The sequence below is a fragment of the Podarcis cretensis genome (assembly GCF_951804945.1).
Source record: "Podarcis cretensis genome assembly, chromosome: 3".
Taxonomy (NCBI): Eukaryota; Metazoa; Chordata; class Lepidosauria; order Squamata; family Lacertidae; genus Podarcis; species Podarcis cretensis.
The window spans coordinates 31425946-31448087 of NC_137172.1; the positions used below are offsets into that span (position 1 = coordinate 31425946).

The 22142-nt window shown below is 43.4% G+C and overlaps 1 protein-coding gene across 1 annotated transcript; it reads right to left on the bottom strand.

Annotated features, from left to right (window-relative positions):
• Positions 1-917: 917 nt before the first annotated feature.
• Positions 918-16060, bottom strand: TAF1A (TATA-box binding protein associated factor, RNA polymerase I subunit A). Its single transcript, XM_079969281.1, is given in 12 exon segments — positions 918-1164; positions 1166-1269; positions 2473-2633; positions 4448-4571; positions 4669-4735; positions 5373-5531; positions 7411-7541; positions 8791-8989; positions 10500-10613; positions 12283-12452; positions 13279-13428; positions 15937-16060. Coding segments are annotated over 12 exon segments (1446 nt in total). The 5' UTR covers positions 15986-16060; the 3' UTR covers positions 918-1146.
• Between the last annotated feature and the right edge of the window lie 6082 nt (positions 16061-22142).

Sequence of the window (22142 nt, forward strand, 5' to 3'; positions counted from 1 at the left end):
TTAAATGTGCAAAGTGCATGTGCACAGACCATAGCTGTCAACTTACAGATTTGAAAATAAGGGACCAGCAGCCTTGAAAATAAGGGACCAGCAGCCAAAATAAGGGACCTGCAGCCTCACCTGTTCCAGGCACTCCAGTCTTCTTGTCCTCCTGCAGTCTGGTCAAATTCATGCTGGTAGCTTCGAGAACACTTTGTAACCAGAGGTTCAACTGAATAGATTCTGAATCACATGCACCACAAGGCCTATGCAGCCTCAACTTAAGATGGCTCCCCGGCCTGGCTTTGCACTGCAAAGTTTGCAGCAGCACGTGCAACAAAATGGCGTCCAGCATTCAAAAACCCCCTCAGCTTGCATTAACTAGCCACACACAAGGCATGCAAGCTCCACCCCCCAGTCATTCTTAGACTTCTTACTGGGTGAGCAACACTGCCAAGCAACACAGTTGGAGCCTCCCTCCTCCCTGGCCGGCAGGGAGGGAGGGAGAGGAGCTGCTTCCTTTGAAATTTAAGGGACATCATTTAAGGGAAATTTAAGGGACATCCATCAATAAGGGACAGCAGCAGGACATGGCGCTGGAATAAGGGACTGTCCCTTCAAATAAGGGACACTTGACAGCTATGGCACAGACAGGTTCTTAAAGACATGTGTTAACAACAGTGCATAGAATGGGCTGGTGTGGGCCTCTTCTTTTAACTCCATGATGGGTGACTAGAAGAATTTCTAAGGGCAAACAATTCTACACTATTGTTATAGGATGCAAGGCAAGCTGTAGTCACAGCCTGTCTATATTATATATTGTCTGCTATAGATACACATACACACACACACACACACACACACACACACACACAAGCACCATCAATTCAAGAACATATTTCAAAGGTTTTCATATGGAGACTTTGAAAGATAAATGATAAAATGTGTTTCCTGTGAAGTTTTATTTTAGCAATGACTCAAAGCCGAATTCCTTTGGAAAGATTTATTATAAAACTGGAACTTCATTTAAAAAAAAAAAATGGTTGTCAATTATCTACAAGGTTTTTTCATTGCAGGAGAGATCTGTATGCAAAGCAAAACATGTACAATCGGAGGGGGGGTATAGTTCCAAAAAGAAAAGAAAAGGGATTTCGCCTCTAAAAGCAATCAAGTATCAGATAATCTTCAAACTGACCCAGCTGTGTTTTTTCACAAATGTCTTCAATGGTTTGAACTTTTTCTTATTGGCTTCACAACCTTGTCGCATGACGTATCTAAAATATTTGCAATCTAGACACACACAAAAGAGAAATGGCATTAGAATGAATGGGACAAGACTAACTGGGCCACAATCAGACCCTTAAGAACATGTTGTGATTATGACATGGAGCTTCTGAAAGGATGGAGAGGGAGAAGAATAAAAAAATCCCACTGAGCATCCTCAAACCTCAGTACTCCACAAGTGTCAAAATCTCAATGTATAGAAAAATTATGGGTAAATTATTTCTTCAGTATTGTTATAATGTGGAGCAAATAATCCAGCGACGTTAGCCTACATCTGGAAGTCACTTTGCTTAATGACAAGGTCCCAATGCAGAAGCCTGATGAGGTTTGAGAGTCATTTTCTTAAAAAAATTATCTAGACCATTATTACAAGAGCTTTGAAGGTACTGTATAGAGTTTAAGATACTGACAAACAGCACTATTAATCTACAGACCATGTGCTCATCTCTCATGTTAGATGTTTCCATTAGGGGGTCTGATGGCTGCTGGGTTTTGTACATGCAAAAGAAAATGCATCATCTTGCTTTGTTTGGGCTCAACTAATGAGTAACCAGCAGTATGCATGGTATTCCCATCAGAAGCTAGAATTGCCTCTCCTCTCCATTGAAGGCCATGAAAATAACACATGTAAGCAGTAATACGAGGTTCATTAACTTCCCACATTTTGTATGGTCTTTCAAATTTCCTTCCTACAAAAGGGAGGAAGGGGCATCTACAGGGTTCCACCTCTCTTTCTTTCCTCGCATCACTCCTCAAAATTGATCTCTTCTTTGAAGCTTTTGGCTAAACTCCACAGTCCAAGCTGAAAGAAAGCCTAAGAACTTTTAACAACAGTTGCCTCTTCCTTTTGTCTTTTCTGCTTGCTGCTCTGGAGAACTTTAGATGCTAACTGCCTTGGTGTGAAAACCAATCACTTTTGCTTATGTTACTTGATAAAGTTCTATGCACCAAATGGCAGTGTGGAGCAATAGATTTAGTGTTAGACTAGAAGCTGGGAGACCAGAGTTTAAATCCTCCTTCAGTGGGCAACCTTGGGCCAGCCATATTTCTCAGTCTGACCCATCTCACAGGGCTGGTGCAAGGATAAAGGTGGTCGCAGTTAAAGGCAGAAGATACAAGATAAAGCTTTATGCAATATACACTTTGCCAGGATTCTAATTATTGTATGTATACAGGAGACAGAACATATATTGCGAGGGAGGCAGTTACCTTTTCCCATCAGCATTCCAGCCACCAGTACTTTTTCACAAGCAAGACATTCATCTTCCTGCCAATTCCTTTTTGCCAAATAAAGGCTGAAATGCAAGGCTGGCCACCAGTCCTTTCGAGATGCCCACTTGTTTTTGAGCCAGTGAAGCTGTTTGTCAGAGCTGGGGGTAGGGAGGGGGAGGGGGAGAGAAAAGAGAGTGTATCTCAGTTAGATCCATGCTGAATGCTGATAGATTTTTGTACTACTACTACTTCTTCTTCTTATTATTATTCTTATTCTTATTATTATTATTATTATTATTCCGCCCTCCCCAGCCGAAGCCAGGCTCAGGGCAGCTAACAACAGAAAAAATAACACAGTTTACATAAAATCATAATCAATTAATTGAAATACATTCTAAAATCAATTCATTCTAAAATCAATTCAGAGTCAAATTAATGGCAACCATTGGGCTAGAGTTCTATGAGGGTTACAGAAGGAGGGGGTCAGACTGTGCCAGAACACAACTAAGCTAGGCTAGGATGTGTGTATTACTTATGCGTGGCTCTACCAAGCTCTGTGCACAGGCAATCTCATCATGGTCCAAACTTCTCTTTTTCGTTTGGAGTTTTAGGCTAGAAGGAGCCAATGTAGTACTCTCCAGATGTTGTGGACGGCTGCTCCCATCGTCTCTGACTACTATAGTCTGCCACGTTGGCTACCCCTATTTCAGGGGCATGGAAGATTACTTATGGTTATTTAACTCAGTGATTTAAAAGGATGCTTTGCTAATATTCAAATGCCATCACTTGTTTTTGGCTGAGCCCTTGCAGCGAAAAAATGTTCAGTTTCCAGTTAATGTCCTAAATTCAAGAAGAAAAACATGCAACCTGCTGGGCACATTTTTGATATAAATTGGTGCCGCATGGAGTAAAAAAAAAAAAAGATAGGCTACTTTTTGTAGGCTAGTATCTTTCATGAATGCTGGGCTGTATAATAAATTATTATTATTATTACTATTATTTGTATCCCGCCCTCCCCTGCCAGAGCTGGGCTCAGAGCGGCTAACATCATATAGAACACAATATACATAAAAATAAACAAACAATTAAAATGCATCCCAAAATTAATTCAAATAAATTAAAATTAGACTGGACAAATGGCCATCCTCAAGTTAAAATTGAAAGCAGTTAATAGTCACCAGGACCAATTATTTCCACTGATATTATAAGGACCTATGAGCGGGCTGGGAAACCTCCTTCGTACTTGTTCATACAAAGAGAAAATGAGTTAGACTGAACCTGGCCAAAGGCCTGGTGGAACAGTTCTGTCTTGCAGGCCCTGCAAAAAGATGTCAACTCTCGCAGGGCCCTAGTCTCTTGTGAGAGAGCATTCCACCAGGCCGGGGCCACAGCCGAAAAGGCCCTGGCTCTGGTCGAGGCCAGTCTAATCTCCCTGGGGCTCAGGATACTCAGGGTTTTGTTATTTGTAAATTGTAAGGTCTACATACCAGGAGAGGCGGCCCCGTAGGTACGAGGGTCCTACGCCATATAGGGCTTTAAAGGTTAAAAGGTTTAAGGTGCTAGTTTTGACCTTTAAAGCCCTATGCGGCCTAGGACTCATGTACCTACGGGGCCGCCTCTCCTGGTATGCCCCGCGGAGGACCTTAAGGTCCACAAATGACAACATTTTGGAGGTCCCAGGTCGCAAGGACCCAGAAATCCACCAAGCTGAATGAACTAAATGAACTAAAAGGTATTATGAAATGAAAACGGCTTAAAAATATTAACCAATTATATCCCATTAGAAAACTGGTGCAGTTTTGAATACAGGTAAAAGTGTCTAAAGCCTTCCCCTGACATATTTTCAAATATGTTGGGAAGTTTTTGAATGAGGGGGCAGTCAAATGTCCTCAGTGCACCATCTGCAGTCTGCAGAGGTGCAGGCAAGCAAGAGATACATCACATGGGGCAGCTGATTTCACCATTCACCCACTTCTGCAATATTTCTACGATGTCCTTTGCCAAGCAGCTCCAGGCTTTGACATTCTCTTTCCACCCAGCAGAGTCCAAGGCTGCAAAAATAACTTCCAGCCGTAGCTTCTGGTTTTTCCTTTTTTCTGAAATTAAGAGCGAATCACATTAAGGGGAGAGGGAAGGGGGGCAACCTGATCCTAATTCTGTGTATCTTAAAGCACAATAATTAAAATGCCTTACTTGACTTTTTCAGCATGGCGTAATATTCCAGCATCAGTTCGTGAGAAGGGACAAGTTCGTGCAAGATCTAAAAAGAAAAAGACGAAGACACTAAACATCCATCTTGAGACAAAGTTATGCACTTCCCTATCCCACCAGTTTCAACAGACAAATTATGAGCAGAGGCTTGTGCCAAAGTTCACTATAGCAGGGGACTGGATTGGTCCAATAATTTCACTTTATAGCCTAAGCATACTAGGGACAAAGAATTTCTTCTGCAATTCTGCAATATCAAGTCTGAGGGGGTGTGAAAATTGAATTTACAGTGTGCTTACAGGAAAACAAATCTCCATGTATGTGTGTATAATAAATAATAATAACAACAACATTGTTCATAGGCATTCCAGACACAGTGTACCTCAACCTCATGTCATAATGAGCCACAGTTAATGGATTACTGTGACATTTTAAAATTTAATTACTTTTATATCTCACTTTCCCTCCTAGAGCTCAAGGTGGCATACATGGTTTTCCACCTCTCCAATTTCTCCTCACAACAATCCCTGTGAGGAGGGCTGGACTGAGAGACAGTGACTGGCTAAAGGTCACTCAGTGAGCTTCATGGCTGAGCAGGAAATTGAACTCTGGTCTCTCAGCTTCTAGTCCGACAGTCTAACTGCTACACAATTAAATGGTGACCATTAAATAAGGCCTGAATATAATACCTGGAGTGCAGACATCTGAGTTTTCCTCGATTCACCCCTTCTCTTTAGGAACTGATATAAGAAGACATGTGCATTAGGGTTTGGAGGAAATTTGGAATTATATGCATATTCGCTCAACACTTCTCTTGCTTCTTCATACTCCTCATAATGTTCCAGCATCTGAGGAAACACACAAATGTACAGCTGATTATTTAAGGTTGGGGACCACATTTTCACCTTGAGGTACCCAAAAGAGTGTTTTGCAACAAGGAAAAAAACACTGAAAGAAAAATCTTCTCAAGTGAACACAATACAGTCAACGATCAGGTGACTGAAATGATTTTTCAAACAAAATTTGTATACCACTTGATTCTAAAAAAAAAAAAAAACCCTCTAAGCACTTTACAAAAAAATAACACCATTTAAATTATTGATAAAACGCAGTTAAAATGAGGTATTTAAAAATATTCAAAAGATTAAAATCAACAGCAAGCCACTAAAAAGAAATAAAGCATGTTTAACTTCAATGTGTCTGGATAGTCTTACCTAAACAAAAATGTTTTAAGCTGACACTAGAAAGATTACAATGAAGGTGCCTGCCTGATGTCAATACACAAGGAGTTCCAAAGTTCCACACGAAACTATCCATTTCTTACAAGTGTGGAATCAGTATTTTGAGGAACTGTAACAGTTCCAGTTCCACAGACTGAAGAGGCTAAGTGGTTATACAGTCGTACCTTGGAACTCGAATGGCTTAGTTGCCGAATGTTTTGGCTCCCAAACGATCAAAAACCGGAAGTTATTGTTCCAGTTTTAGAATGTTCTTTTGGAAGCCGAAGACAGGACTTCCACACCTTGGAAGTCGAATGTTTTGGAAGTCAAGGTACGTCTGTTATAGGGGTAGGGTGATCCTGCAAGTTAACTGGTCCCAAGCTGTTAAGGGCTTCATATACTAATTGTAACCTCTTGAACTTGGCCTGGCAGCCAGATGCAGACCTCTGAGCAGAGGTGTTATATGCAGGCAAGGTCTCACTCCTATCAGCAACTCTGCTGCAGCGTTCTGCACTAACTGCAGCTTCTGGGTCAGGAACAAGGGAAGCCCCACATAGAATACACTGCAATAATCCAGTTTAATGGATCAGAAATAAGAGCTTTAGAATAAAAAGCAAAATCCAGGTGGGAACTTATGGCTGGATAATATATAAAGGTAAAGGTAAAGGTACCCCTGCCCGTACGGGCCAGTCTTGACAGACTCTGGGGTTGTGCGCCCATCTCACTTAAGAGGCCAGGGGCCAGCGCTGTCCGGAGACACTTCCGGGTCACGTGGCCAGCGTGACATCGCTGCTCTGGCGAGCCAGAGCCGCACACGGAAACGCCGTTTACCTTCCCGCTGGTAAGCGGTCCCTATTTATCTACTTGCACCCGGAGGTGCTTTCGAACTGCTAGGTTGGCAGGCGCTGGGACCGAGCAGCGGGAGCGCACCCCGCCGCAGGGATTCGAACCGCCGACCTTTCGATCGGCAAGTCCTAGGCGCTGAGGCTTTAACCCACAGCGCCACCTGCGTCCCACAGCGCCACCTGCGTCCCGGATAATATATACATATCACTAAATGTGATTGGTTTGGTGCACACAGAGAGAGGAGAGGGAGGGAGGGAAAGGGAGAGAGAGAGAGAATATCATTTGGATCAAATTGCCAAACCATGGTTTGGTCATTGGGTTCAAAACTTGGGGCTGAAGGCTTTCTCCTCCTACAATTATCTCGCTTCCTGATCCAAGCAAACTCCAGTTAGCCATTACATTTGAACTGGCAATCTATCTAGTATTTTTTAAAAGCCACATTTTTTTAAGCCATTGAACATCATCATATGCTATGACAGAGAATTCCCAAGACTCCCCAATGCTTTCTAGACACTTTTTCAGAGTCTTATTTTACTAATTGCTATGAAAGACGTTTTTCTAGTATTTCCCGAGCTACAAAAACTTGGAACAGCCAGCAATTACTTAGATCAAGATTTGGGGGACGGGGGAGGAGTAAGATGGTTGTGAAGCATGCTCTTACATCCACATAACACGTCACAAAAGGATCCCAAACTCCAGGAATTTTAATGATCTCCTTGAGGCTGACTTTAGCCTGCCGGTACAAGATGCGCATTTCCTGCTGAATAGAAGACACTGCGTAGCTGTCCTCATCTGTGAAAGACAAGGCATAATATAACCTCTTATATTAAGCACAGGGATCTGCAACTCAGGTAAATCATGACACTAATCTCACTTTCCAAGCACCCTAAAAATAAAAATAAAAAGCTTTCTGAAAGAGAAGAACCAAAGAAATTCACAACATATCTTTCTGGTCCCAAAAGAGTCAAACAGAGGACTATTAAGCAGGGAACCTCTTTCAAGCAGAGGCCATGTTGACAGGTGAGCAACCCCACCCACCTCTTAAGGCAACAAATGATGATTAAACTTTATGTTTACTGCAAGTCAATGAATCTGATTAAACTTAATGGCAAAGCAGACTGAAACGAAAGTGTCAGTCAAGTCTGCTTTACTGAGAATGCCATTCAGTTTGAGTTCCTGCAGTACAGATGCAATGATAAGAGCAGAAAACTCTCAACAAACTATTCAAAAAAACTAACCTTCACCTGATGAGGAAGGCAGACTTAACAACACAATCCTAAGCATGTTTATTCATAAGTTCCGTCGAGTTCACTGGACTTAAAGGTAAAGGTAAAGGTAAAGGGAACCCTGACCATTAGGTCCAGTCGTGCCCGACTCTGGGGTTGCACGCTCATCTTGCTCTATAGGCCGAGGGAGCTGGCGTTTGTCCGCAGACAGCTTCCAGGTCATGTGGCCAGCATGATTAAGCCACTTCTGGCGAACCAGAGCATCACACGGAAACGCCGTTTATCTTCCCGCCGGAGCGGTCCCTATTTATCTACTTGCACTGGCGTGCTTTCGAACTGCTAGGTTGACAGGAACAGGGACCGAGCAACGGGAGCTCACCCCGTGGCGGAGATTCAAACCACCGACCTTCTGATCGGCAAGTCCTAGGCTCTGTGGTTTAATCCACAGTGCCACCCGCGTCACTGGACTTACTCCCTAACAATTGCTTAATGCTGAAATCCTAAACACACGACTTCTGATTTAACTATGACCTCAGGACAGTTTAGTAGTCCAAATACCACTGACTGCTGCACTGTATAGTGTTATTTTGTGTGTTGTTCTTAATTATTGTTTCATACTGACTATTCCTCTATTCATTCATCCTTGCTGTGGGTGGGATACAAAACAGACAGAGAATAAAAACATTATTAGGACTTAGCTGCATATTCAAAGTCCAGCATTAGAGTCTCATTCTATGCTTCCAATTTCAAGAGCTGAGCATAAGAATCATGGCCATCTATGTCCTGCACCGATTTTCCCTAAGGCGCATACTCACCAAGCCCTAACATGTCCGCCTTCTTTTTCAACCACTTAGAATAGTCGAGCAGCCCCCTGTAACCTTGAATGAGTTTCAGTTCTTTGTTCTGAATGACTGTTTGTTCTCCGTACTTCCAGCTTTCTGCCAGGACCAGGTTCTGATAAGCCTCATCCTCAAACCCGTTGCACAGGAGGTGGAAGGCGTGCTCTAAAGAAACCTACAACAATTTCAACCTAGCTTACAATCCGCAGCAGCAGCGGTGGTTCTGAATAAAATGCTACAATGCAAACCCAATGGGCTCAGAGACCTACTACATCCGGGGGTTTCCCCACTACTTTCAGTGAAAAATTTGGCAGCTTTGCAAGAGCAACAGGGATATGCCGTTTGAATGATGCTGGACCTGGAAATAAATGGGGGACCACTGTCAAATTGGCGATGCAATTAACATCAGCACACGCCATTCCAATCTTGGCAAATGCACTAACACTCACTGGATCCCAGTCAAGGTTCAAACTGGCTCAGTAGCATCCCAGTGGAACAGGGACTAAAGCTTCTGTACACCAAGAAAGAATGAAAAAGAACTAGACTTCTGAATGTAAACCAAAATGGAATTACTCCGTTTAGCTTAACATTTAAAAAAAATATGCAAATGATATGAAATAGAATTATAAATGAGTGGAAAACTGAATATAAAGGAATTAACACAAAATCAGGTAAATTTTTTAGGGACTCCCAGTTTGAACTCTACAAGTATACAAATGGTACACTTTTTTGCATGTACATGGGGTCAATTTACTGGAGATCAAGGTGCAGAACTGTGCATATATATACATACATATATATATATATATATATATATACAAGCACACACACACATACACACACACACACACACAAAAATAATAATATCCAGTTCAAAGAGTTGCATCCAGTGCTGCAGTGCCATATGCGCAAGAAACTTCCTTGTGAGCAATGGCACTTCCCCTTCCTCTCCTGTCATCTGCTGTGCTCCCTGCTCTGTGCTTCATATGGTTGAAGGACCAGATTTAGGCAAAGTGTGGGAGGAGGAGAGGAAGCGGAAATCACACATTCCAAGAGCATCGGATACAACCCAAAGCTGCAGGAAATACATCAGCATTCATTGCTCTATTATTATTATTATTATATTATTATTATTATTTTATATACTGCCCTTCAGCAAAAGTTCTCAGGGCGGTTCACAGAATAAAATGCAGGATAAAAACAAGCAAATAATTAAATGAAAACAGCAAAACAATAACTCTATTCTGTAATTAAGGATATGTTTTACCAAAGAAACCTCTACTAGGAGTAATGGACATTGCTACAAATCTCCGCAACAAGAAATAGAAAGGGTGAGGAACCTCCGGCTCATTGGCCTAATCCTGCAGAGGTCCTAATTATGTTTGTGAGACCATCTTCCTCAAACCATGCCCACCCGCCACACCCCTAAAGTCACATGAGATATCAGGTGAGAGGAAGGCAAAAGCATGGCTTGCACACTGAATTACGCTCAAAACAAACCACTTGGAAAACGCACTTCAAAGGAGTTGCCACCCAAAATCGCTATGGTGAACTAAAAAGTTCCCCATCCCTGCTACACATGGAAGAATGAGCAGCACTCTTAATAATAGCAATAATAATGTTAATAATGTTTTCTATGAAAAATAAGTATTATGATCTTAAGGATCCTTTGGAACTCTCCTCACCTTTAAATATCCTTTTACTCCTAAATTTTTCATCTGATCTGCAAAGTGGTTGGTCTCTTGAATATTGCTCCGTGGATGCCGCTGCAAGATCTCAGTTCCTATTCTCCAGATCTCCTAGCACGGAGAACACACATTCAGAACACAGAAGCAAACGACAGCTACAAAAAGCGAACATAAGCATAGCTTTGAAGTATATGGTCACTTACAACAGGCACATAAGGGACGCAGGTGGCGCTGTGGGTTAAAGCCTCAGCGCCTAGGACTTGCTGATCGAAAGGTCGGCGGTTCGAATCCCTGCGGCGGGGTGCGCTCCCGCTGCTCGGTCCCAGCGCCTGCCAACCTAGCAGTTCGAAAGCACCCCCGGGTGCAAGTAGATAAATAGGGACCGCTTACCAGCGGGAAGGTAAACGGCGTTTCCGTGTGCGGCTCTGGCTCGCCAGAGCAGCGATGTCACGCTGGCCACGTGACCCGGAAGTGTCTCTGGACAGCGCTGGCCCCTGGCCTCTTAAGTGAGATGGGCGCACAACCCCAGAGTCTGTCAAGACTGGCCCGTACGGGCAGGGGTACCTTTACCTTTACCTTTACTTTACAACAGGCACAAAGAGCACTTCTAATTGCATAATGCAAAAATTTGCAGCCATCGTGACACAGAATTAAATGCACAACAAAACAGCCTAAATTGGGGATAGGCAACCTGTGGCCCTTAGTCTAATTTCATGTGGCCCTCAACACTGTTTCAAAAGCCTTCTGCAAGCAATCAGGTTATATCTCTGGCAAGAGCAATCTATCCCTATCCCAGCAGCCCACTGGCTGCAGAGGGAAAGACAGAGAGAAGCATAGCTCAGTCTGATAAGCTCAGCTGGTAGAGAATGAGACTCTTTACCTCATGGTTGTGGGTTCGAGCCCCATGTTGGGCAAAAGATTCCTGCATTGCAGGGGGCTGAACCCCAACTCTCAATAACTTTCGATAACCATCGACCGTGGTATCCTTCTGGAGCGACCTACTTGGCTGGTCGTTCCCAGAGGCAGTGTTCTTTGGCCCCATAGAGCCTTCAATGTGGAGTTCCTGAGGGATCAATGTTACCCCTTGTGCTGTTTAACATCTACATGAAACTACTGAGTAGTTCCAGTGTTCTGGAGCACGTGGTCAGCAATATGCTGATGACAAACAGCTCTACTTCTCCTTTACAACTGCAGGTAAGGCAATGAAAGTTCTGGACCATTGTCTCACTTCACTAACGGATTGGATGAGAGCCAACAGGCTGAAACTCAATCAACATTTCTCTTCAGTCAGGTGTTTGGCTGATGGCTTTTAAAATGTGTTTGTGGGAGGGGCTTTTTCAGCTTGTTTTTGTTTTGTTTTTTTATTCTCATTTTGTATTTTCCTGTTGTGAACTGCCCTGGGATCTTTGGCGGTATACAAAACAAACAAACAAACAAACAAACAATGACCCTTGTGGTCTGTTCCAACTCTACAATTCTATAATCGCAATTTAATGTTGTGAACCGCCCTCAGATCTATGGATATAGGACAGTACATAAATTTAATAATTATAATTATAATAATTCTATGAGATGGCAGAAAGGAGAGACCACTTTAGGTTTTGCCCTTTCCACCACTGGCATGTACTTCAGCAACAGGCTATCCCCAAGAGACTTGGTGCAAAAATTGCTCTACCCTATTCCTAAACATATTACATGATAGAAGCATAGGACACAGGAATCACAGAGATCCTTTTCCGTCTTTCCTGCTCAGAATCAGGGGATTAGCTCGTCTACTTACTTCAGGAGCAGCCCGCAGTTTGTCTTTACTGTAATGCTCCAACATTTCTATGTAGCTTATGATTAATTCTGCAGCCCTCTGCAACTGGCCTTGCAAAAGGGAATCCTGGATGCAGTTTAAACAACCTTCTTTTGCCTTCTGAAATTCCGAGTGCATTCCGACCCTAGATGCTACAACACAAGAATAATTTTGGTAACAGACATGAGAATAATTTTGATGTGTTTCTAATGCAGTTATAGACTTAAATTGCAATTTAGAGGAAAACACAAAAGCCCATACATTCTTGGTTGCATCTGGCAACTAAATACAGGAATCAATCCTGCATTTCATCTTTGGAACATAAAATCCAATACCATACTACTAAACTGTCTAACTTCCTTCACAGCTTCATGCAAACATAAAGGTAAAGGTAAAGGGACCCCTGACCATTAGGTCCAGTCATGACCGACTCTGGGGTTGCGGCGCTCATCTTGCTTTACTGGCCGAGGGAGCCGACGTACAGCTTCTGGGTCATGTGGCCAGCATGACTAAGCTGCTTCTGGCAAACCAGAGCAGCACACGGAAACGTCGTTTACCTTCCCGCCGGAGCGGTACCTATTTATCTACTTGCACTTTGACGTGCTTTCGAACTGCTAGGTTGGCAGAAGCAGGGACCGAACAACGGGAGCTCACCCTGTCGCAGGGATATGAACATCCGACCTTCTGATCAACAAGTCCTAGGCTCTGTGGTTTAACCCACAGTGCCACCCGCATCCCTGTGGTTAAACCCGTGTGGTTTAACCCACAGCACCACCCATGCAAGCATTTGTTGTTGTTGTTTAGTCGTTTAGTCGTTCATGCAAAAAAAATGTGCTGCTGCCACCTACTGTAGGCTGATGAGGGCATAAATGAGGAAAAGGTTTTCCACCATTTTTGCTTCTTGCTTCCAGTGTTGATAGTCCTATCATACCATGCAAAGCAATAAGGAATCTTACCAACCAGCAATCAAGAACTTACTTGTGTAGTGAAAATATCTTGGGAGTAAAGGTAAATAAATTCCTGGGATGGGAGCTGTCGTTGTTGTGGCTGCATGCACATCCTGTGTTTCTCCTTCCAAATTTATCTGCCCTCTTTTTCTTCTCAGTTCTTCAACAAAAGTATCCATTTCTGTGAAAGGAAGATGGGGAAATATTTATGCTTGCAGGTCAGGCAAATCAAAATAAGAAATGAAGCAGGGGGGAAGAGACACTTTCAATGTCTTTAAAAACAGCTGTACAAGGAAGCATGAGTTTAGTTTTTTATTACTATTTTCCATTAAATATTGCCCCTTTATAGACATGAAATGGAAGCAGGGTGCCTGATACAATTAGGGAATAGACCACCTTGCTGAAATTTCAGTCAACATTGCCATAGCTACTGTGATGTGAAGGTTAAAGTGTGCATCTTAGAAGAAGGTGGAGGGAGACAGACAGACAGACAGACAGACAGACAGACAGACAGACAGACAAAGCAGGCCACTGCAGGGTTGGAAAAGCCTTCAGCATTGCTCCCCACACCATTTTTATTCCTTGCCTTGTGCAGAATCAGAATTGGAAAGGATGATGTATCACCCATCGGGGTGCCAACTTGAATAAAATATTGTGGGAGCCCTTGTAAGCTCCGTCCCACATAATCAATCACATGGCACAGTGTGCACACACCATTTGAATGGGAATGCCCATCAACTTTGTGGGGGGACAGCCCCCTCAAATATTTTATTGTGGAGCCAAAGCCCCCACAGCCCCTAGGAGTTGGCTCCTATGTCACCCATTTTTTCAGAAGTGGGGCAGGACAACAACTCACATAGTCTTGGTCCTCTCAGTGTTTCAGATTGGTTATAACCTTGGAGTTGTGCTTTATTCTTGAATTCATGTTGTTTTTCATTTTATGTTTTAGGCTGTATTAAAGTTACTTCCATACTTATTTATTGTAAGCAGCTGAGAGAACCTTACAGCATGGGCCAGCATGCAAGCGTCACAAATAAATATTACACTGCACTGTAGAAGAGCAGGGGACTCTTATTTGTTTATTTATTTATTTTTACCAACCACCAAAACACAAACTGTGAAACCCCCCAGGCGGCTGATACATTGGGTATACATATTCAATAACATACATATTCAGTAATATATATTCAATAATATTCAATAATAACATATTTAAATCAATCATATGTACACTTCTATATACCTTAACACTCCTCCCTCCACAACGTTTATTTAACTTTTAACATTTTAATTGCCCCAAATTGTTCAAACCTACCCAAATAATTCAATATCTTCTCAAACCAATCCTCCTCTTTCTCACTGACCTTAAACCCTTTCATTCTATGTAACTTCACAGTTAGGTATTCTAAAATTATAATTTTATTCAGTTTTTTTCCTCCATTGGTTCACCCCTAGCTCTTCTGCATTTTTCCAATTACTCGCTGTAACCTGTCTGGCTGCAATTACGATCAATTTTACCCATTTCCATTCCTCTTTTGTTTTTAACTCAGTACTACTCAGGCTAATAAGAACTATTAATTTAGATATTTCCATATTCCTTCCCACAATTCCCGATATTTCTATACCAATCTGTTTCCAAAATTCATTAACTAACGGACAATCCCACCACATATGACTGTACATTCCCATCACTCCATGTAGTCGTGATGTGGAGCAGGGGACTAATTTTTAAATAATTTGTTAACCCCACATATTAATTAAGTTATTAGGCTGTAATCCTACACACACTTACATGGGAGTGAGTTCCATTGAACTCAATGGGCCTTACTTCGCAATAAACAGACACAGACTCACACCATGAATAGGCAACTTAGTCAGCCAAACTCCTGGTGAGGATACTTAACCTAGTCCCTGGAGTCTTCTGTCGCCCCACAGCCCCTGCGGAGGAGGCACCAGCACCCCATTCAACAGCATCCCCTGGAGTTTAGTGCCTGAAATGGATTGCAACTTTTGTGTCGTTTCTTTCTAATGGGCCAATGCAGCGATCTCTTGAGTTTTCTACACTCCATGAAGCCACTAGGTGGCATCAGATAACTTACGTTTCCCTGACACTTCCCATCCTGGTCTGCAAAAGTAACAGTGGCATAAACAATTAAACAAAAAGCCCAAATTATAGGTTGACGCTAAATGCTCCCCCTCTTTTTTTTTTTCTTCCTTTCCCTTCCTATTTATCAGAAGTGAGAAATACAATATTTTAGTGCACCTGTGGCAAAATTAAATCAGCAGGCTTTTCAAGTGGGATATAACAATCATATACTGGCAAATTCAGGGTGCACAGTTAAAACTGCTTTGGAACTCTTGCTCAACAAACCCATTTCCCCCGAAATTTGGGCTTTCTGCAGTGAGGAAAGTGACAAGAAAATGCACTGGGAAATACAGGTAATGCTTGTTTTGACGTGATGCCCCCTCGCATCCCTTTCTAACAAATCAGGATGAATGTTCAGCAAACAAGTGGCGTTTCCAAATAAAAGCACTAAGGCTACGAACTGCTTTCTATTACTTTTTGTTCCAGGACGAAAGTGCTGCTTCCTAATCACAGCTACACTCAAATTCCCAGTTCCTCCACTGCTTGCTATGGTAGCCCTCATTCGCAGAACTCCAAAAGGACCCAAGCGCAATCTAGTCCAACCTGCGTGTCTCCTCAAAAGGAGCCAGGAAACTCTACACTCCAACTGCATCTGATTCCGTAGCCCACGAAAGCTTATGCCGTAATGAACATGTGAAGCGTCACAGGTGCCTTCGCTGTTTCTCCTGCAACAAGAGGATGTCAGAATTCTCTTCCTTAACTTCAGAAAAGTGAGGTGCCAATCTATACTTTTCCTATCTCTATAGTTATCGGTTGGCTACCACGTGTTGTCTCCCACGGGAATCTATTGGCTCCCAGATACAAGTGACGTGGGCTCCGAGAGGAGCCTTCGCCGGCAAACCTACCTGGATGCGGAGCTTCCTTCTGTCTCTCGGTAACCTCTCCTGATAGGGCCCGGTCTCGCGCTTAACGACAGGAAAAGCGCGCTCCCTACGAGGGTTTGGAATGTCTAAAAGGCCATTTTGAGTTCCTTCCAGCACGCCGACGCGTTCCTCGCCGCCATCTTTGACCATGGCATATCCCGACTTCCTGTTCGTAGTACGCAACAGCCGGTCTTCTTCTTTTTTTTTTTTTTAGTTAGGGGCGGGGCTGGAGGCCGTAAAGGACTTTGCGGTTATATGCGCATGCGCAAAAACTTTTGAGGCTTTGTAGTTGTCGCCGTTTACGGTACACGCTCCTTGTGCTCGCGAGGTGCCTGAACCTTGCAGGTCCTCTCTAATGAAGAGCAGGATATAATTTAAAAGATGCAGAACGTCTTTGTTTTCGAAGCTTAATTTTAGGTGGCTAAAATTATGCACAGAAGTTCCCAAAGCCCTGAGAGCGAACAAAAAGTTGTCCTCAGCCCCACAAAGCAAAAAAACCGCACAATTTCAACCAGAATGTCAAGTGCAGTTTATAGGACTGTAGGGAAATATCCAGTACTCCCCCCTTTTTTTTTTGTAGTAAGTACCAGCACACTTCTCTCTTTCTTCCTTTCTTTGCTGCCATTGGTAGCTGTTTTGTGCTGGCACCCATGGCACTTTTCTCAAGATACAGGTACTGGCACCTCATCTCTTTACCATATAAAGCCCTGGAAATCTCTACAGTGGTACCTTGGGTTACATATGCTTCAGGTGACAGACTCCGCTAACCCAGAAATAGTACCTCAGGTTAAGAACTTTGCTTCAGGATGAGAACAGAAATCGTGCTCCTGCGGCGCGGCAGCAGCAGGAGGCCCCATTAGCTAAAGTGGTGCTTCAGGTTAAGAACAGTTTCAGGTTAAGAACGGACCTCCAGAACGAATTAAGTACTTAACCTGAGGTAACACTGTATTTGGAAGTCAAGCTTTCTCATAGTAGTGATTATACCATAGGAAATACTTAACTGCTCACTGTCATAGCCTTCTATTTCACCTATGGAACGAAAAAAGTGATTACAATCTTACATGCTGACTTGGAATTAAGACCCACTTAAACCAGTGAGCCATACATAGGGCCAAGCTAAATCCCTGCATTTCTGCAAGGAAGCGGGTAACCACCTTGGCACTTGGCTCTGAGTAAACATGCTTGGGATTGTGCTGCAGCAGCATAGCTGCAAATCCTAAATATTCATACCCAGAGCTAAACTGTTGGCTTACTAGGGTCTATTCTTCCTAAATGCACAAATAGTTGCAAGTTTGTTTTTTATTTCATTTTACATAGTTCAGTCATGAGACTCAACCTGTGAATCTGCTCCACATGTGCTCTGTTTGGATGAGTGTGTCTGATCCCTGCAACAAAGGCAGCACCTGGATCTTAGCAACAAGACTATATCCTCCCTCTCTGCCTCCAGCTCCACCACCACCTCCTGTTCATTCCTCCCCTGCACTGGAGGGACAGAGGAGAGAAAGAGAGCAGATCTGCTTCCCCTATCTTTCAATTAGAATCACAAGGGGAGGATCTCCCTTCTCCATCTCAGGGTGCTATTTAGTACTAAATAGAGGGCTGAGAAGAAGGCACTTGGCTGATGTTAGTAGGCAGAGAGTGTAAGTGCTGCCACACTGAGCGATTGGCAGGTAGTGCAAATCTCTGTGCACAGGAGTTATATGCTAACAGGGTCTCGCTCCTGTCAGCAAGTGTGCTGCAGCATTCTGCACAAGCTATGGTTTCTGGATCAAGCACAAGGAAAGCCACTGAGGCTACCTGGGGCTCTAGTCACAAAGCTGGATACAGAATCACTCCCAGAATGTATACTTGTTCCTTTGGGGGTAGTGCAACCAATTTTCAGGGCATGCAACTGACCAATTTTTTGGACATGGGAACCACTCACTCACAATGTCTCCATCTTGTCATAATTCAGGCTCAGCTTATTTTACTCATCCAGGCCAGGCATCTGTCCAGGCATCATCCCAGGGCCGCATGGCCCTCCTGAATAACATATCATGGAGAAATAGAGCCGAGTGTCAGCAGTTTACTGGTGGCACCTTGCTGTAAAATAGATAGTAAGTAGCTTTGCGGATAAAATAGCATAGCTTCCAGGGGGCAAAAAAAAAAAAACCCCTCCCAATGCTATTCTTTGCACGCATAGGTAGGACCCAAACCACTGTAACACAGTGCCTCCAATTCCAGTTAAATGCCAGTGCAGGAAGATACCATGGTCAATGGTACCAAAAGCTGCGGAGTTATTGAGAAGCAGGTGCAAAGGCCCACTCATCTTGTCCGACTCTCTGTAAAGGTCATCCATCAGGATGACCAAGGGTGACTCAAGTCCTGCAGCCAGGACTGAACCCAGACTGGAATAGATCTAAATAATTCATGTCATCCAAGACTGTAGCTGACCTGTCATCCAAGAACGCAAGCAACTGCAGTTTGGAGGAGAGAGTCAGAAGTTTTATCATATCTTGACATTAAGTGTGCAAAAAAAAACCCCTGCTGATTAAAGCTCTAGAACTCTGCTCATGGCATCCATTCCATTTAAATTGATTTGTTCTCTTTTTTTACTTTGCTACTGGGATTGTACTCAGGGTGAGATCTGGAGCAAATTTAGGATTTGCATGTTCCTGTTTCCCCTTACTGTGGGTAGTAAAGGTACTGTAAAGGAGACCCTGCTATCTATGGGACAGGTAACAAGCAACCAGGTCATACATCTCAAAATGATGAAAGTTGGGCAGGTCCTAGTCATAAAAATGTTTGTGGAAATAAGCTGATCGCAACAAAAGTTACTTTCACATTTAGAAGTGAAAATTTGGGAGCAAGTATCAGTGTGTGTATGTGTTTGTTTGTTTTTTTAAAAAAGGCTTTCATGTTAACATACTTTTAAATTCCTCTGACTGGGTGAAGAAGAACAGTAGAACAGTTCTGTTTTCCAGCAGCCAGGCAATAGTCACTGATTATTTGGCTCAAAGTGAGATAGTACACAAGAGAATAGTATGCAATGAAAATCAATAATTTTGAGTATATGATAAGAACATCGGCTTCACTTCTGATGTAATTAGTGGCAAAGATTACTGTTAGCAATTTCAGATATCAAAGTAGCAATAACTGGAAGAGCACAACAGACTGCTACTTATGTAGTCACTCAGCGAGCCAACTAGTTCATCATTATTATTCTTTCTGTGCTGCTTGGTCCAAGGGACACTGTGTGCTTTACATATTTTAATTATCTTAAAAGACCACTTCTGCATACTGCCAAATGTGCAGAGATGAAAGTATTTACATTGCAATCATTAGCCTATTGTGTTATGTTCCTTTTCATATTAAGACAGAAGTTAAGTTCTAGCAAACCTTTGCCTTCTTTTTGTTAGAATCCTGGATGAACGTATTTTCCTGTATAGCATGCTTATTTCACATTGAACCAGTCAACTGGTGCAATGTAATCTAAGCACAAATGCAAAGCAAATGTATAAACCAACAATAACCTTAATGCAAACAAACTGATAACATAGAGGAGTGTTCAATACTACTACATTGAATCTATGTCTTAGCCAAAAAAGCTGACATAGCAACTCTTGGCATCATCTGAATGTTCTTTACCAGGTGCCCTGGCCCAGTCAAATGTCATGCAGCTGCACTGAGAACCAGTGTGGTGTAGTGGTTAAGAGCGATAGACTCGTAATCTGGGGAACCGGGTTCGCGTCTCCGCTCCTCCACATGCAGCTGCTGGGTGACCTTGGGCCAGTCACACTTCTGTGAAGTCTCTCAGCCCCACTCACCTCACAGAGTGTTTGTTGTGGGGGAGGAAGGGAAAGGAGAATGTGAGACGCTTTGAGACTCCTTCGGGTAGTGATAAAGCGGGGTATCAAATCCAAATCTTCTTCTATATATCTGCAGGGATGACTGGCACTGGTGTCAGATACTGCACATAACTCAGCCAAACACATGCATGGTAAGGGGTTTTTGAACATTTTTCAAGCCATGTAGATTGCTGCACATGGATGAAATATAGTACAGTACTAACTTTAAATTAATTCCCTATAGATAATATGGGAATAACAGAAACAGAAGGTGCTTCCAGACTATCTGTTTAATGAACATTCATCCTGATTTGTTCGCATGGAGATTAGGCAATGTTGCCTCCGTACTGAGTTTTCATTCTGATTTGTTTGAGAGATGATTAGATGGTGTTGCATCAAAACAAATGTTAATCTAAGCTTTCCAATGCATTTCCCCATCACTTTACTTATTGCATAAAGTCTGGTATTTTGGGCAAGTGGGTTTGTTGCACAAGATCCCTTATCAGCTATAGCTGTGTAACCTGAATTTGCTGGTATGTGATTGAATCCTTTGGGATAAATAAGAAACATTTAAGAAATAAAATTAATCTGGTAATATGAGACATAGTGCCTCTGTTCCTGGAGGCAACATATAGCCATCATTAATAGTGACCACTGATATCATTCATGAATTTGTCTCATCCTCTTTTGAAGTCATCCAAGTTGGTAGCCGTCACTACATCTTATGGAAGTAAACTATACACTGTGTGAAGAAGCACAGTCTGTACTTAATCTCCCACCATTTAGCTTCATTGAATGACCCTATGTGATTTTTCATGTGAAATGCACAAGGAAGCCATTCAGATTCCACATCAGGGTGAAGTGGAACAGTCCATGTGACTTGCTGAAAGAATGAGGTGGTAGACAAAGCTTCAGGCAAAACTACATCCTGTCATCTCTGGTCACTGCCCATACTTGCTTACTTGAGCAACATCTGGGGGGCCAAAAGCTCTCCACCAGTTCTAGATAATCCTACTCCCTTATGTGCTAGATTTCTACTTGCAGGAAGATTTTTGTACATAGGGAGGAATTATGTGAGATGCAGGGGGCCAACTTGAATAATCGATTTACCAGATGCAGCACGCATGCACCATTTGAGTGGCAATGCCTATTAACTTGGGGGGAGCCCCCTTAAATATTCTATTTTGGGGGTACCAAAGGGACCTCGGCCCCTAGGAGTTGGCTCCTATGGTTAGATGTGATTTTATCCTCCTGCAGTCCGAAATGACACTTCCTGTTCTTCCACCTCAGGACCATGGACATAGCCCAGATTTATATTGTGGGGGGGGGGGAGACCTCAGTTAAATATTTTTATTGATTTACTTGATCTGGGGGGCAAGTGCCTCCCCTGGCTACGCCCACGCTGAGGACTCGCCACATCCCCGTACCCCCTTTCTTCAATTTAAATTTTCCTGCGCCTTTAAAACTGCAACCCTAACGACCCTTACTGCGTAGTGAGGGCGCGCAGGCGGTGGGGGGAAGAGTAAATAAATCCCAACTATTTATATCGCGCGCAAGAGACCAGCGCCTTTGCTTCAAAAGCGTCAAAACCCCGGGGCCCTCCGGACTACAACTCCCGTCGGCCCCTCGTCACCGTCCACGCGGGCGGGCAGGCTGGGCCTGACGGGAGCTCTCTCGCTCCACGCGCCCACCCTGGTCTGGCGAGCTGCCGGAAGCGAAGTTGTCTTTCCCCACTGACAGGGGAAGGTCCCCCAAGTCCGACCTGTTGTTGTCTTTCTCCGCCTGTCCGCCAGGCAGTTATTCAGGACTGACGGGGGGGCGGGCAGTGCTGCCAGATACAGAGCCGGGGGTGCAAAGTGAACACACACATACACGCAAAATACAGTCGGGGAGTGGAGGGAGAGGCGAGCAAAGGGAGAGAGAGAGCGCCTGAGGTGCATTTGCCTTAGGAGTGGGGCGCGCGCGCCTATTCTTGGTCCTCCTCCTCCCTGTGGACAAGCACCGCCGCGCAGGGTGTGGTTCTCCTCCATCCTTTCCTCCTCCTCCTCCTGCTGCTGCT